The 18,724-nt window shown below is 36.6% G+C and overlaps 1 protein-coding gene across 1 annotated transcript; it reads right to left on the bottom strand.

The window, feature by feature from the left end:
• Window positions 1–3,881: 3,881 nt before the first annotated feature.
• LOC125282592 (olfactory receptor 4C46-like) lies at window positions 3,882–4,811 on the bottom strand. The gene has a single exon (XM_048217716.2). The coding sequence runs from the start codon at window positions 4,809–4,811 to the stop codon at window positions 3,882–3,884; it is 930 nt and encodes a 309-aa protein (XP_048073673.2).
• Between the last annotated feature and the right edge of the window lie 13,913 nt (window positions 4,812–18,724).

The following is an 18,724-nucleotide window of genomic DNA, read 5'->3' as shown; positions in this document are numbered from 1 at the left end:
GCTGCAACATCAGACAATGGAGTATAAATCAGAACCAAGAGAAATGAGTTACAGGCCATGAACAGTTATGGAAGACCCGTTCAATGTGTTCCCCATGGTACTTGGCATTCAGCTCTAACACAATTAGGAGACTCTTCTTGATCTTCCCTGTCACTAACTTTCCAGTTTCATATTGATAAGGAGACAGAAGGCAAGCTGAGGACAAAGCAGAAGCTGACACCCCACACCCCCCCTCCCTTGGGATATATGTGACACTCCTCAGGCACTCCTGGCTGCCCTAAAGGAAAAACAAATAGTTAACTTACAGAGCTCACAATCCTGCAACACTTGAGTTTTCCTCAGGTTTCAAATGTCTTAGCAATTTACAAGAACACGGAATGGGGGAAGATATTTGCAAATGACAACAGATAAAAGACTATTATCCAAGATCTACAAAGTACTTCTCAAACTCAATACACATGAAACAAATAATCAAATAAAAAAATGGGCAGAATATATGAACAGACACTTTTCCAATGAAGACATACAAATGGCTAACACACATGAAAAAATGTTCAAAATCATTAGCCATCAGGGAAATTCAAATCAAAACCACTTTGAGATACCACCTTACACCAGTTAGAATAGCAAAAATTGACAAGGCAGGAAACAACAAATGTTGGAGAGGATGTGGAGAAAGGGGATCCCTGTTACAGTGTTGGTGGGAATGCAAGTTTGTACAGTCACTTTGGAAAACAGTGTGGAGGTCCCTTAAAAAGTTAAAAATTGAGCTACCCTATGATTCAGCAATTGCACTACTGGGGATTTACCCCAAAGATACAGATGTAGTGAAGCGAAGGGCCATACGCACCCCAATGTTCATAGCAGCATTATCCACAATAGCTCGATTGTGGAAGGAGCCAAGATGCCCTTCCACAGACGAATGAATTAAGAAGATGTGGTCCATATATACAATGGAATATTACTCAGCCATCAGAAAGAACAACTACACAACATTTGCAGCAACTTGGACAGGACTGGAGGAGATTATGCTAAGTGAAATAAGTCAAGCAGAGAAAGACAATTATCATATGGTTTCAGTCATTTATGGAACATAAGAAATAGATCGGTAGGAAAAGGAAGGAAAGAATGAAGGGGGGTAAACAGAAGGGGGAATGAACCATGAGAGACTGTGGACTCTGGGAAACAAACTGAGGGCTTCAGATGCGAGTAGGGTGGGGGATTGGGATAGGCTGGTGATGGTTATTAAGGAGGGCACATATTGCATCGTGAACTGGGTGTTATACGCAAATAATGAATCATGGAACATTGCATCAAAAACTGGGGATGTACTGTATGGTGACTAATATAACAAAATAAAAATTATAAAAAAAATTTTAAGAACAAAGCATTTCTATCAATGGTCTAGCTTCTGGAAGAGAATGTAAATACAATTAAATGTCTTTATAATCTGCAGCCCATTGACAGATACTTGAAACAGGCAAAGTGTGATGTGTTCCAGGGAGCTCCCAACTATCTTAGTGTTAATGCCTTATTAGAGGGGTAAACAACCTTAACTTCACAATGGCAAGCCCTCAGGTTTCCCTTGAGTCTTCTTTAACCTTTGAAAGTTCTTTGGAAACCTCCCTTTTTCCCCTCACATCCAACCCCATACTATATAATCAGCCATCCCTCACAACCCAGGGATAGCAGCTCTTTCTTCCCATGGGTCGTGTCCCTATGCTTTAATAAAGGACCATTTTTCACCAAAGACATCTCATGAATTATTTCTTGGTCACCATCTCTGGACTCCACCCCACTGAACCTCACCTATATTCCAAAACCCCATCAATATCTTACTAATTAGTGTTTAGAAGCTCAGTGTCCAGCTTATAACCCAACACACAGTAGGGGCTCAATAATTAATTATTGAATGAATAGATAAGCCAATAGCACAATGCGATTGAAATGATTAGGTTTTCTGCATAGTCTTTTTCCCCACTGGCCTTTGTTATGCATCCTCTCCTAAGAATCCTCTCAGCCCAACACATGCCTATTCACTCTGATGATTCCCTTTCTTCTTTCTGTCCCGTTATTGATGTGTTTTCATCCATGACCCTCCTGGTCTTTGTTGTGTGTCCCTCAAATATGCTTTCTCAGCACCCTGGGCTGCCACTACCTTCCCATTTACAGCATGGTCTTGTCATTTTCTGCTGTCCTCTGGGTGTCTCTCAGTGGGTCTGAAGCTCTCTGAAGATAACTCTGCTTCTGCTCTATTCATCACTCAAAGCCCAACAACCATCAAGTGTCTGATACATTTCTTAGGTCAAGAAATTTCAATTGATTAATGAATGAGGGATATATTATCAAATATAAACAAATGGAATATATTTATCCTGAAGTTGTTTTGTTTGTAGATGGGGCCATATATATTTTTTAAAACAGCTTTTCATAATGGAGTGTTACCAAGAAGTAAACTAATTAATACAGAAAAATGGCTTGAACAGCTCACATTCATAAGATGACAAAATCTTGCTGAGAGCAGGGAGAGTGTCAAGGCAAGCTGTCTGCCCCTTCACTAAGATTCCCAGTTTCAATTTCTTTCTCATGATACAGTGTAAGAAGACGTTAAAACAAATTGTGTTTATAGCAGCATTGTCCACAATAGCTAAATCATGGAAGGAGCCGAGATGCCCTTCAACAGATGACTGGATTAAGAAAATGTGGTCCATATATACAATGGAATATTACTCAGCTATCAAAAAGAATTTCTCAACATTTACTGCAACATGGACAGCACTGGAGGAGATAATGCTAAGTGAAATAAGTCAAGCAGAGAAAGACAATTATCATATGGTGTCTCTCATCTATGGAACATAAGAACTAGGAAGATCGGTAGGAGAAGAGAGGGATAAAGAAAGGGGAGGTAATCAGGGGTGGAATGAAGCATGAGAGGCTATGGACTCTGAAAACCAAACTGAGGGCTTCAGAGGGGAGGAAGGTGGGGGAATGGAATAGGCTGGTGATGGGTAGTAAGGAGGGCATGTACTACATGGTGCACTGGGTGTTTATGCAACTAATGAGTCATCAAACTTTACATCAAAAACCAGGGATGTACTGTATGGTGAATAACATAATATAATAAAAATATTATTATGAAGAAAAAAAAGAAAAAAAACCAAAAAACAAATTGTGGTTTCTCAAAGAGATCTAGCTAGAATTTTCAGAGCCTGAATCAGAGAAAAGAGAGAAAAGCAAATATTTCTTTGCTTTACATTTGTTTATTTTCATATTCCTTTATACATTATTTACTCATTCAGTATTTATTGTGCCCCAGACATTATGCTACCTTATAGTAACTATTTTTTAACTAGTAGTCAAGTATTCTGTGGTTGTGACTATTCCTCTCAAAAAATAAGATGTTCACGTACTTTGATCCATCATTCTTTGTAATTGGTTACCAGCCTAAGGTGGGGGACATAACCAATTCAAAAAGACTCTAAAGTCTACAAGGAAATTTGCAAACTTGGGACAATCTTTGTTACACCTCAGAGGTTAAATGGCTCTTTGCTTTTATAACCCCAGATCATTTTATACCATAATTTTACAGGCAACATGTCATCATCTGCCCTGTTGTATAAAAACGAGAATTGTCAATAAAACATGTTAGAATTTATTCATAGTGAATATATATATATATATATATATATATATATATATATATATAGTTTGTAGCTTAGTGTGTGGTAAGGTTTTCTCTTTCTTCCACTCATTTCTCCTCCACTCTATCAGTCATAGCAGTTTATTACTTTCTTTATTTGCTACATATTCCTTGCTGAGATCATCTAAAATGTCCTTTTGATTTTTGTTACCATTGCATCTATTTTGAGCTTCTGTAATACTTATTTCTCACCTAAAATAACTTTCCTACTAAACAATTTCCTAATGGCATTTTTCATCTGGTCATTTCTCAAGGCATAGATTAAGGGGTTTAACATGGGCGTTATCATAGTATAGAACACAGCAACTGCTTTATCAATAGATAAATTAGCTGCAGGTCTCATGTACATAAATATGCAGGGCACGAAGAATAGGACGACCACTGTGATGTGGGAGACACAGGTGGAGAGGGCTTTGCGTCTCGCCTCCGGGCTGTGGTTCTTTAGGGAAAGCAGAATGACCCCATAGGAGACGATCAAGAGGAGGAAGCCTAAGACACAGAGGAAACCACTGTTGGCAGCAACGAAGAGCCCTAGAGTGTGGGTGTCAGTGCAGGCAAGATTGAGCAAAGGGTTCAGATCACACATAAAGTGATCTATGACGTTAGGGCCACAGAAGGGTAAAGGGATGATAAAGAGCATCTGTATGGTTGCATGAAGAAAGCCTCCCATCCACACCACTCCTATTAGCAGGCCACACACCTGCCGATTCATGATGGTCATGTAGTGCAATGGCTTGCAGATGGCCACATAGCGGTCATAGGCCATCACGGTAAGCAGGATGATATCAGCACCTCCAAAGAAATGTTCCCCAAAAATTTGGGTCATACATGCATTGAATGTGGTGGTCTTCTTTTCACGGAGTGAATCTACGATCAGTTTAGGATTATTAACAGAAGAATAGCAGGCATCAATGAGGGAGAGATAGGCCAGGAAATAGTACATGGGGGTCCCCAATAATGGGCTGGCAGTGATAATGACCACGGTGAGCACATTTCCTACCACAGAGACGATGTAAATCACCAAAAACACAACAAATATGATTTTTTGCATCTTTGGATTCTCTGTGAGCCCCAGTAGAACAAAGTCTGTCACATTGTTCCTATTCTCCATTATTTCATTTTATGCTTAATTGCATTACCTGAAAAAAATCCATTTTGAATAATGTGACCTTGAATTTATTAAGATTATTCATCTAGTAAATAATAAATACCTAGATTCTATTGAGTTGTGGATTTTCATGAGGATTTTTGAGAGAGAAAATAAGTTGTATATCATTAAGACTATTTGACTTATCTCATGGTTGCAGTTTCTGTTGAGTTTGGACATTAGGAATTTGTAAACTCACAGGCAGGAGATCATCTGTGCACTCTTCATCATCCGAGGGGACTAAGCCCAACATGAAGTGGCAGATCCTATACATAGTTGCAGCTAAGAAAGAAAAGGCAATCGTTTATGATGCACAGGCTATGAAGACAAGGTTAAGAAATTTTCCCTCTATCCTTAGGAAATGGGGAACCATGGGCAGATGTTGAGAATATAAGGTGGGAAAGTGAAGAGGAATTTGAGGATGGGGGAATAAGGGGTATAATTATAATGAAGATTTCATGTACCTTGGATGAAGTGGGGTGAGGTTCAGTAAGAGATTGGAGACCAAAAATTCAAACCCCAGTCAAGATATTATTTATAATAGTTTACATAGGAGTAACAAGGCATTGCTGGTGTATATGTAAAGAAAAGTATGCAAAAGCTGCTATAGATAATGCTTATTGTCTAAGTACAATAACATCATGATTGCTAACGATATATATATAGATATAGATAGAGACACATATACACACTTTATTAATTGATTGCTTTGTTCATGGCAGAGTAGCGTGTGATCTGAACACAAGGTCCCTGAATACTGATAACCTGTGTGCTTGGTATTATTTCATCCATTTGGAGATGAGGAAACAGTCTCAGAGACTTAGGATGATGGTCCTAATAACACTAATAATATTAACTGAAATTGATTATTTAGTGGCTCTGAGTGTTTTTGCAGACATTTGCAGATTTAATCCCCACCACAAACCTGTAAGATATTTCTTGCTATTGCTTTTATACCTCTTTTATACATTATGTGATAGAAACATGGAGAAGTTAAAGATCCTGCCAAGACCCAGATGCTAATTAAGGGCAGAGCCAAGATTAGTTCAGATTCTACTTAGTTCGTGTTTTTCCTCCAAATTCTTACCCATGCCCTGTATTGTCATAATTAACAACATTGAACTAGTAATCTCCTCTTTATATGACCACGATAATTATAATTGCTTGGGGCACCTGAGTGGCTCAGTAGTGAAGCATCTGCCTCTGACTCAGGTCATGATCTCAGGGTCCAGGGATCTAGCCCAGCATCAGGCTCCCTGCTCAGTGGGGAGCCTGCTTCTCCCCCTTCCTTTGCCTCTCACCCTGCTCCTGCTCTCTTCTCTCTCTCTCTCTCTCTCTCAATTTGCCCGCTCTCTCTCAATAAATACATAAAATATTTCAAAAAAATAATTATAATTGTTTTATTACTACTTTGGAGGCAAGTATATATAACACAATTTCATTAGGAGACACACACACACACACACACACACACACACACACACACACACACACACATATACTGGCCTGCTTGAACACCCAGTTTTCAAATAAAATGTGGTACTGTATTCATTGAAAGATCTTTTCACCTTGACTTCTCCCTCAGACCCAGTTCTCCTTCCTACAAACCATCTCCAAAGCTAACCATCTGTTAGATGTTGAAAAGGATTTCCACTGCGGTTAAGTGTTTTGGTTTGAAAATCATAAAGACCAGGTTAGAATTCTGATGTTTCCACTTGCATCTTCTTTTATCTGGAGTACCTTTCTAGCACATTACATCCTTATTTCCTCATCTCGAAAGCAAGATTAATAATATCCATATCAAAGGCTTTTATGAGAGCTGTGTAAGGAAAACTATTTGAACGTATCACCACCGTGGTGTGCACACAGAGGACTTTCATCTATTCTGTAACTGTGTAGGCACCTAGGATACAGGAATTTTTGACATTTTGAGTGATAATTAGGCAATAATTTAACTGTGCAAGAAGTTCAGGAAGAATCCTCTTCAATTTTACTTTAAAAGAAGGCATACAGACTCAATTATCTGTGGCCTTTGTTACCAGAAAGAATTCTCCATTCCTGCTTGGACTACACAGCTGATGACATACATCATATATTATTCATAATGAAGTCTCTTCTATGTGAGAAGTGCATTTACATTTTGTTTTCACTCTCATGAGTAGTCTACATTATTAAACTAGATGTCTCATTGCAAAAACATGCCGTTTGGTGACAAAGAGCAGGGTCCTACAACTGGCTTCAATTTCTTGATTTTTAAATTGTTTGTCAGCTTAGGTGAATGATATTTACCAACTGTCCTTTGAAGAGCTGAGGTGAGATGGAATACTCTAATACTATATTTGAAGGGACTGAAACAATGATTAATGTATATGGGAAGGAACAATGTTTAAGATGCATCAGCAATAATAAAAACTTACCTTACAGACTTAGAAGATCTTAATGATGTTTGAGGGTGTTCAGAAATAAGCCCATCTTGAAACTGATCTCTTCTTAGATAAGTAACTTTCAATATGAAAGATAAGACACACTCAGGAAGAGACTGTTCAAATAATTTGATATCAAATCAAGTGTTTAAGAAAGTTTTTTATCAATCAAAGCTTCCCTTCTGGGGCACCTGGGTGGCACAGCGGTTAAGCGTCTGCCTTCGGCTCAGGGAGTGATCCTGGCGTTATGGGATCGAGCCCCACATCAGGCTCCTCCACTATGAGCCTGCTTCTTCCTCTCCCACTCCCCCTGCTTGTGTTCCCTCTCTCACTGGCTGTCTCTATCTCTGTCAAATAAATACATAAAATCTTAAAAAAAAAAAAATCTTCCCTTCTCACTGAAAGCCTCAACAATTTTTTACACAAGACTTGGGATCTGACTTTAGAATGCATTCTTTTGAAACACTGTTGAGAAATCACCTACCGATGGGTCTGGTCCCATAGCCAAGGGGCAAGAAGTATGGAGTAAACACATTCATAAGGCTCATTCTAACCTTCCGAATCTTGCTCTGCAAATGTGATCAACAAAAACCATTTTCACCTTGCACTACATGGATATTTATGGTTTCCATAGAGGCTCAAGGATCTTGTCTTGGTGTGCTACTTTCTCTCCCAGGTATTAATTATCTCCTCTGACAGAAAGGCTTTGTCTTAGAAACCATGCTGAAGAGACATGATTGACAAACATCCAGTTTTGAATAGGGAAATGCATTCCCTGTACTTGGAACCCAGATGTAAGAATCCCCTTTCTCTAAGTGAACCCTAAGAAAGCTGAATATCAAGTAAATATTAAAATTGCATAATTCCAGTGTGGGGCCCTGTGATGTCATGAACTTGTTGACTCACGTCACAGAGAGAACTTCTGCCTCCTTAGCAATAATAAAACTTTTCTGGAACCTGCTACTTGCTTGAGAGCTAGAGCAGGGAGGGCATGAAATCAATGGCAGCTGTTTTAAAATTCCTGACTCCAAAACTGTTTCTGTTTTTTGTTTTTATTTTTGTTCTTTTTTTTTTTCACATTCATCATGAAGCAGGAAGTAAATAGAAGCACTCAAAGGCTCCAGTGAGTCATCTTAGGATTCATGGTTTGGCCAGTATGGAATACTAAGCAACATTAAAATTGTGGACAGACATGAAAACACAAGAAGAGTCTCACTTGTTCCACATCTTCATCACTTGGCACTCTTAGTCATTTCCTTCGAGTCCTTCTAGATGTGTGGTGATGTACTTTTGTGGTTTTAGTTTGCTTTTCTTGATAACTGATGGTGTTTTGATTTTTTTCATCCTATTATTGCCCATTTGTAAACCTTCTTTTGTGTAGTTTTGTTCAAGTCCTTTGCATAACTTAAAATAAGGATTCTTGTTTCCTTATGACTAAGTTACAAATGTTCTTTACATATAATATAGGTGATATAATACAGATATATATATATATACACACTTACATACACACACAATAATAAATATAAATACACACAATTTTGTGTATACATATACACAAAACTTCCACCTAGTCCATAGATTGCCTCTTCGTTTTTAAAAAATGGTGTTACCTGATATGCACTGAGTTTTAAAACTTTGACAAATTCCAATTTCTAATTTATTTAAGGTTCATGATTTTGTTTTGTATCTAATAAATATTGATCTACCCCAAGGTCAAAAAGATTTCTTCAAGAATTTTTATGGATTTAGCTTTAACATGTAAGCTTCTGACTCATTTTGAGTTAATTTTTGTGTATGGTATGAGGTGAGGTTGTGTTTTAGATTTTTTTTTTTTTATTTCTCATTATGGATATCCAACTGATCCAGTGTAATTTGTGGAAAAGTCTATGATTTTCCCATTGAATTACTTGACATCTTTGTAAAAATTCATATAATTAGGCCTATGTCTGGGCATTTTATTGGTTTCAAGGTCTCAACATTATCCCTATGCAATACCACACAGCATGCATTATGGGAACTTTATACCAATTTTTGAATTTAAATAGATTAAACATTCAGAATAGTTGTGGTTGTTTTTTTTTTCTTTCAAAATGATTTAATCATCCAGATTCCTTTAAATTTGTGTATTTCTATATAAATTTCAAAATAGAATTGTTAATTTCTTTAAAAATATTGTTGAGGTTGTAATTGGAAGTGTATTGACAAAGAACAGAGCCACTTGGCGCCCTTCAAATTTTGTTTTAAAATGGTATTCTACATGTAGTGTTTTTTTTTTAAGATTTTTTTTTTAAAGATTTTATTTATTTATTTGACAGAGATAGAGACAGCCAGCGAGAGAGGGAACACAAGCAGGGGGAGTGGGAGAGGAAGAAGCAGGCTCATAGCGGAGGAGCCTGATGTGGAGCTCGATCCCATAATGCCGGGATCACTCCCTGAGCCAAAGGCAGACGCTTAAACCCTGTGCCACCCAGGCGCCCCTTTTTTTAAGATTTTATTTATTTATTTGACAGATAGAGAGAGAGAGTACAAGCAGGGGAGCAGCAGGCAGAGGGAGAAGCAGGCTCCCCACTGAGCAAGGAGCCCCATGTGGGAGCCCATCTTTGGACCCTGGAATCATGACCTGAACCGAAGACAGCTGCTAACTGACTGAGCTATCCAGGCACCCCATAGTATTGTTTCTAATTTTAATTTTTGAATGTTGCAATTATAGAAATATGTATGGAGATTTGTAGTTACATTGTATCTTGTGACGTTGTTAAATTAACCAAATAGGTCCATTAGAATTTTTGTAGGGCACTTAGCGTTTTCTACCTGTACAATCATGTCATCTGCACATAAATATATTTTTGCAATTTGTCTCTTCCTATCCAATCTGTATGTCTTTATTTCTTCTTCTCATCTTATTGCAATAGATAGAATGTAAGGGTCAATGAAGAAAAGAAATGATGAGTGGACATGCTTGACTTGTTCCAACCCTAGAAAGAATTTACTATGATATACTATGGTGCTTGTAGGTTTTATAGATATGCTTCTTATCAAGCTGAACAAGTTCCTTTTTATTCTTCATTTGTTAAAGTCTTTTTTAATCATATCAATTGAAATTTACCAAATAACTTTTACATCAATTGAAATGACCTTGTGATTCTCTTTCATTCTGTTAACTTAGTGAATTACACTGATTTTTAAATGTTAAATTAACCTTTTATGCCTTGAATAAGTTCCACATCATCATGGTCAATAAGGTTTTAAGAAACATTGATGGGTTTGTTTTACTTGTATTTTGTGTAATATCTTTGGGTGTGGATTCAAAAGGGATATTTGTCATATTTTTCCTATAATATGACTTGGCATTTAGTGAATGCTGGCTTCATATAATTAATTGTGTAGTAGTCTCTCTATTTTCTGAAAGACTTTGTGTAGAATTTGTATTATTTTTCTTCACGGATCCAAGCAGTGCCATATAAATTTTGGGACCAACTTTCCCATTTGACAAAAAAAAAAAGCTATTGATATCTTCACAGGGTTTGCATGGAATCTGTAGATGACTTGAGGAATATTGCCATCTTAATTATGTTATAGTTCTCTAATCCATGAATATGAACTATATTTCTATTTCATTAGGTCTTCTTTAATTAGTTTCAAAAGTATTTTGTACTTTTTCATGTAACAATCTTTCAATCTTCCATTGCAGAATTAGTTACAAAATTAAGAAATGGAACCAACCTTACTGTCCATCGATGAAGAACAGATAAAGAAAATGTTCATTTACCATTCTGAAAATCCTGGAGCCCTTAAGAATTAGGCTAAATCTACTTGGCTTATGTTCCATTAGTAGAACAACAAAGGCTGAATGACAGCACATCTGTTTACAACATGGTTTACTGAATATTTAAACCCACTCTTGGGAAATGATGTTCAGAAAAAAAAAAAAAAAAGAAGATGCCTTTCCAAATATGACTGCTCATTCACAACGCACCTGGGCACCCAAGAGCTCTGATGGACAGATCCAACGATATTCACATTCTCATGCCTGCTGACATAGCATCCATTGTTCAGGCCCATGGATCAAGGAGTAGTTTTGGCTTTCAAGTCTTATTATTTAAGGAAAACATTTTATAATGCTATAGCTGCTATAGATAGGGATTCCTTTAATGGATCTGGGCAAAATAAACTGAAAACCTTCTGAAAAGAATTCATCACCCCAGATGCCATTAAGAACATTTGTAATTCATGGGAACAGATTAAAATATCAACATTAATAGGACTTTGGAAAGAAGTTGATTCTAACTCTCATGAATGACTTTGAAGGGTCCAAGAGTTCAGTGTTGGAAATCACTGCAGATGTGGTAGAAATAGCAAGAGAACGAAAATCAGAACCGGAGCCTGAGGATGTGACTAAATTGCCATCATTTCATGATCAAATTTTAATATATGAGGAGTTGCTTTTTATGGACAAGCAAAGAAAGTGGTTTCTTGAGATGAAATCTACTCCTGGTGAAGATGCTGTGGAGATTATTGAAATGACAACAAAGGATTTAGAATAGTGCAAAAAATTGGTAGATAAAGTATAAGCAGGATTTGAGAAGATCGGCCCCAGTTTTGAAAGAAGGTCTGGCTGTGGGTAAAGTGCTACCAAACAGAATCTCATGCTACAGAGAACCCATTGGTGAAAGGAAGACTCAATCAATGCAACAAAACTCATTGTTATTTTAAGAAAATGCACAGCTACCCCAACCTTCAGCAACCACCCCCCTCATCACCCAGCAGCCATTAACATCAAGGAAAGAACCCCCACCAGCAACGATATTCCAACTTGCTGAAAGCTCAAATGATGGTTAGCAGTATTTAGAAATGTAATGTTTATATTAAAAGAAACATTATTTTTTTTAGTCATCATGCTATTGCACACTTTAAAGACTGCAGTATAGTGTAAAGATAACTTTGATATGCACTGGGAAACCAAATATTTGTTGCCTCACTTTATTGTGCTATGTGCTTTATTGCAGAGGTCTGAAACTGAATTGGCAATACCCGAGGTATGCCTGTCCTTTGCCAGGCTATTTAAACTCTGCCTTAGCCTTCACTTCCTGCTTTCATAGAGCGGCAAGGTCATTGAGTTGTGACCACTTTAGTGTCTTGATCTTTTCTAAATATGCATCCAGCCCTGGGCATGTACGGATGGTCCTCTAGATTCCCTGGAATATACCCAGGTGGTTCTCCTGGCCCTTGTTCTCACATGTATCTCAGTCCCAAGCCTCATTCTCTGCAGAGTTTTCAGTCTATTTGTCGCTGTCCTGATCTTATACCTTGCATCAGGCAGTCGTGATGAGAATATTTGCCTCAAATGATGTAGATAAAATCTACCGTGCTGGCTTCTCCAGCCCTGGGAAGTCTCTCAGGCAGATGAAGCAAAATCAAGTCAGTGAGCCAATTCTTTGTGAAGCCACCAAATGCAAAACATACCATCAGGATCCTTTGAGCTCAGGGTCTGTATTGTTCCCTCTGACACCAGCAGCCCCATGAGGAATGTCGGCCACCATCCTCATGGCTGCCATTGACCTGGGAAGTAGGAAATGGTGGGTAGGTTAAAATTCCACAATATTCTCTCCCCAAAATGTATCAGCTTCTTTCTTCATTAATCATTCCACTGGTTGTGTCACATTCCTCTTAGACTTAATAGTTCCTAAACTTTGGGAAATGGCTCAGCAGTAATTTAAATAGCTAAACAGACACCGAACATATGACCCAAACACTCCACTGGCATTTGTGCAACAGTAATAAAAGCATATGTACATACAAAGTTTTTACAAGAATGCTACTAACAGCTTTATTTGTAATAGCCAGAAATGTAAATAATCTCAGTTTGCTGGTAGGTAAGTGAGCGAGCAAATTGTGGCAGAGCCAAACAACAGAACACTACACAGCAAATTAAAGAAAATCTTGGTTACTTGTATTTCATTATCTAATACTAGTGTAAATTGTGTCTATTTTAATTTAATTGTGTCTATTTAATTGAATATTGTATATTATTCTCATGGTCAGGCACAATGCAGCTCTGCTATTTCAAATGTTTATGAATCTTTGGATTTTGTATGTGAATGATCATGTCATCTGCAAATAATACCAGTTTTATTTCCCCCTGTCGAAATCTTACAGATCAGATTTTTGTCTCATGCTGCATTACAGGGTTGTGTAGAAATGGTGATAGAAATGAGCCATTTGTCTCGTTCTTGATGTTAAAGAGAATGTATTTAACTTATTCCCATTAGGAAAATGTTTTTAGTAGGGGTTTTAAGAAATATATTTTTAGTAGTAAGCCAGTTTCTTTTTATTTTAATATCCTTTTGAGTTTGGGTATTGGTAAACATTTATGTAATGAACATATTAGTTTATCACATACTTTTTCTGCATTTATTGAAATAATGATCTGTTTTCTCTGCTTTTAGTTTCCAGTTTGGTGGATATATTTATCAAGTTTCTAATAAACTATTAAAGAATATCTTGGATAAAACTTGGTAATGGAATGTTAATTTTTATACAAAGTTAAAATAATTTAATATTTTGTTAAGACTTTCTACAGTCAATTTCAGAGGGAAAAGTATCACTGATTAACTATATTTCCTTCTAACAATAGTCTTGCAAAATGAATTAATGCTAGTTTGATTTTTAGCCATCTATGAAAAACTGTAAAAGAGTGGGAAAGTCTATTTTTGAAAACTATGGTAAAATGTTATAAATCCTCAGGTGCCTGGGTGGCTCAGTTGGTTAAGTGTCTGCCTTCAGCTTAGGTCATGATCTCAGGGTCCTGGGATCAAACCCCACATCTGGCTCCTTGCTCAGCAGGGAATCTGCTTCCTCCTCTCCTCCCACCCCTCCCCCAGCTTGTGCTTTTTTGTTCAGTCTCCCTCTCTAATAAATGAATAAAATCCTTAAAAAAATTTATAAACCCATTTGAGACTAGTGTTTCTTTTACAGGAATATTTTAAATTAATTTTAATTTTACTAGTTATACACTAGCTGTCTTTTGTAATTCTTCTGGAGTCAGTTTTGATATAATATTTTGTAGATACATCTTTTTCTGTTTATGCTTTCGAAATTATTGGCATGTAGCTGTTGATAATATTTTATATTTTTTCTTTCCCTTTGTATCAGTAGGTATATTATCCATCATTAATATTATATATCTTTTTTCTTTTATAATGATCCATAGTGCTAAAACGTTACCTATTTTGAAAGGTTTTCTCAAAGATACAGTATGAAAATTTGTTGCTCTTTTTTTTGGTATTTTTTTTGTTTCTTTTTAATTTTGACTTTGATTTGCCTTATGTTTTTCATATTATTTTTTGTTGTGCTCCTGTCTTCTAAAGATAGAATTTTTTCAGATTTTCTTTTTTTCTAATGAAAATATTAAGGTTATGATTTTCTTTAAAAGTACCACTCTTCCTGTATCCTATAAACTTTGACAGGTAATATGTTCCTTATATTTCAAGTATAAGTAGATTTTTAAATTTCCGGTGTGATTTATTTCTTAACAAATTAGTTATTTTGCAGAGTATAATTTTAATTTCCAATATTGTATTTGTGTGTTTATTTGTATTCATATCTACATATATCTAGATCTACATCTACTAATTAGACTTTTTATTGTGCTCAGAGTTTTGTATAATGTTACTTCCTTAAAATATGGTGTGGCTTTTTAAAATGACCTAAATATCAATTTTATGTATATTCCTTCTATGCATACTAAAACATATACTCCTTGTTAGATGTATAATTTTTATACACCTCCATATGCATTTAAGTTCTGTTGGTCTGATCTTTTCTGCCCTCTGGACTTACTGCCTACTTTACTCAATAATAATTGAGAACGGAACATTGAAATCCTCCACTGTGAAGGTGGACTCATATTTTTCTACATGTGGATTTATCTAAACCTGCCTTATGCATTTGGAGGCTTGATTACTAAGTGTATGCATGAGGCAGGGTCATGCAGCAAGAAGACAGAGTCCAATGCCGTACTTTATGGATAATATTGTAAGAAGTTATAGTCAAGATATGGACAATTGTAGGAAAATCACAAAGAATGTGTAATATCCTGGGGCTAGTGGAGTTGAAGACAACCGTGTACAGTGGGTGCACAGTAGCGGCAACCAGAAGTGGAAATGTGCAATGCAGAAAAAAATATAAAATAAAATTAGACTCAGATGGACCTAGAGTGACCCATGAGAATTGCTGCTATGAATCAAGGGCTACAATTTAGTCAACCTGATTTACTCAATGTAAGACAAAAACACACTAAAGTAAGGAAAATAACTAATTATGCATTGTGACATTTTCCAAATTCTAACTGAGACCCTAATATTAGATGAAACCTAGTAACAGAAAACAATGTATATGACCTCTAAGTTTCCATTGGATGTAATTACCCATTGAGAATTATTTCAACATCTTCATGCTAATGGCATTGACTGTATGTAGATGAGTAAATTATTAATACTCTTCTATACTTTCTTTGCATATTTAACTCATTAGATGATGTGAACAATTAAAAATATATATGTACGTATAATATATATCTCCAGTCTTTGAAGAAATTATTCTAGGAGAGAAGAGAGACAAAAATAGATATTCACATTACACACAAAAGTATTGAGTCATTTGAGTAATAACCATGAAGAGATAGATTAAGGGATGCCTGGGTAGCTTAGTCATTTAAGCATCCAATTTTGGATTTCAGCTTAGGTCCTGATATCTGGGTCCTGGGATCCAGCTGGAGTTGGGCTCAGGGCTCAGCATGCAGTTTGCTTCAGGATTCACTCTCTCCTGCTGAACTTCTCTCTGTTCACTCTCTCTCTCAAATAAGTAAAAAATAATAAATAAATAAAGCTTTTTTTTAAAAAAGATATAAATCAAGAAAGCTTCAAGACCATCTATTTGACCAGTATAATAATATGGGCTTTATTTTCAAATTGTAATCACACACACATTGGCTGATATAAATCTCTGTGGGAGTTTTCCCCTCAGGGCCCACTCATAAGTTAATTCATGGTATTCCCGACAATGTTTTCCTGAAATGTTCTTTGAATGGAAGATTATTTGTATTTGGGAAAAGACTTCTAAGCATAATTTTAAAAAGTATGAGCTTTGAAATCATATGGTTTAAACCAATGATTTAGATGTAGACGTCCCTCTTAGTACTTGTGCAACCTTGGAATCAAGTTTCCATATTTGCAAAACAAGGACAATAATACAGTAGTCCCCTTTATCCATGGTTCAAGTTCCCTGGATTCAGTTACCTGCCATGAACCATGGTGCAGAAGCAGATGTTCCTCATTTGATGTGCTCTGAGGTCGATAGTAGCCTAACACTGCTTCACAATGCCCACCTCATTCACTTCACTTCATCTCATCCTACAGGCATCTTAACATCTCAAATCGTCACAAAAAGATGGGTGAGTACAATAAGGATGAGTACAGTATGACACTTTGAAAGAGAAGGGGAGAGAGAAAGAATAAAGGAAGGGAAAGAAAGGAAAGAGGCACGAGGGGGTTCTATGGATGATTCCCCCCCCCCCCAGGGGATTACCAGCAGAAAGTTTATGGGAGCTGCTCTAAAGGATCTTTTTCTATATTGATCTATATTTTCATTTCAATGTGGTAGGTTGAGCAGCACTGGACCTTGTGTTAAGAGATGTTCAGTCATGCACAATGTTCAGGACACTCTCTAAACCGAGGGTTGCATTTCCTACAGTTTTGATTCTCTAGTTTTTGTTCTACGATTTTAATGAAAATCTACCTTGGGATTTATATATGTCCTTTAATTGATCCTATTCATCCATATAAAGAAAGTTTAGGCTTGGATATTCTCAAGTGATACATAAAGAAGGACTTTGTCAAGTTCTGTTGAAACCACAACAAACTTACACCAGTGCCAATGTTTTTTCTTTATCCTGAAGGTATGTCTAATATAAAATCTTCAACCCATCCCATTGTAGCAGAATACAAAATCCACAGGTAAAACCAATTAATTGATGAAGAACATTCTGTCATCTATTTTCTTATACAACTGTTTGTTTCTCTCCACACATTTTTGGGAGTTCTGTTCTGTGGACTTGACAAGTTAGAGTCATAAGACCTTTCATTGCATATTCTCAGATGAACTCCATCCTGCTCTTGGAACAAGGCAAATGGATGCAGTATTTTTAGTTGCACTTACAGCTGGAGAAGGAGGATGAGAGAGAATGAATTGCTCAGGGCTAACAAGAAAAAGGTAACAAGACATAGGAGCCTGGATGCTCACCTGCATGATCATTGGATGAGAGATCTGTCCACCTCCACGTACTGTTCCCCCGCCGGTACCATTAAAATAATTCACTGACATTAACAGTCTTCTAGGCAAATCATGATTGTGCTGGGGCAGACACTTGTTATGGGTAAAAGGTGGTGCTTCAGCATATTCATTATCTTCTAGATCTACTGTCTCTAAGTGACTGTGCTGCTTAACTGCGTGGTTCAACATTCAGGACGTTCTTTAATCACCTTGGGTTCCTCATGTGTCAACAGAAAACAACCAGCTCTCCACAGTCTTTCTAACATTTTAAACAGCAACCTCTAAAATGTGTCTTTAGAATGATTTGGGAAAAGGGAAAGTTTTATATAATAATAACACCATGTTCCTCTATCCAGTTGCCCAGATGTGCTTCCGGTTCTCATTTCCTGCCTCTCCTGAACATTGACCAAACTGAATCTTGGCCAAACTGCCAAGAAGGAGAGCCACTGGATTGGTTATCAACTAATTCAGGTTATTTATCTGCTATGATTAAGAATGTTGATTTTGTTTTTATGTCAAGAATAAATATTTAGTTCTCCTGAAGGCATAGAATGCAGTGCTAGATTGGGACTCTATTAATTATTAGTAGTAGGAAATGGAAAGGGAGAGAATTGCTTGCACTTATTTTGGTGTTAATGGAAGAGATAGAAAAAAACATATCTTTGAAGGAGGTGGATAACAGAAGTCCATGCGGTCAGTGGATAATGTGCATAGCTCTCAAGAGGATAGAATCTGGCATCAGATACAGGCTCACATCTTAGCTTACTGCTTAATATCTGAATGAACTGGTATGATTATCTGAACCCACAAATTTTTGATCCTCCATATATGAATGAGTATCAGAAGAGTCACTATTGGGTTATTATGAGTTAAATGCATGAAAAGTGTTCATAAAAATCCCCACCATTTAGTATGCTCTCATTAAACATCATTTGAATAATGATATTGGTCTTAAACCAGAAAGATTTGAGACATTAAGTGCAAAAATTCCTCTGTAAACTACATATTTTTTCGTATAAAAGTACTCCAAAATTTTTAAAAAATACTATTAAAAATGTTGTATTGTCTGTATCATACAGATGAATACAGTTTCTATTGTGTCTCTGGACTCCCCTCAACCTC

The sequence above is a fragment of the Ursus arctos genome, unplaced genomic scaffold (genome assembly GCF_023065955.2).
Source record: "Ursus arctos isolate Adak ecotype North America unplaced genomic scaffold, UrsArc2.0 scaffold_23, whole genome shotgun sequence".
NCBI lineage: Eukaryota > Metazoa > Chordata > Mammalia > Carnivora > Ursidae > Ursus > Ursus arctos.
Note: the sequence above shows the minus strand (reverse complement) of the source record. Positions and strands in the feature narration are given on the sequence as shown.

Excerpts from the sequence above, each read along its gene's own strand:
- LOC125282592 (XM_048217716.2), bottom strand. The coding sequence starts at position 4,811 with ATGGAGAATAGGAACAATGTGACAGACTTTGTTCTACTGGGGCTCACA.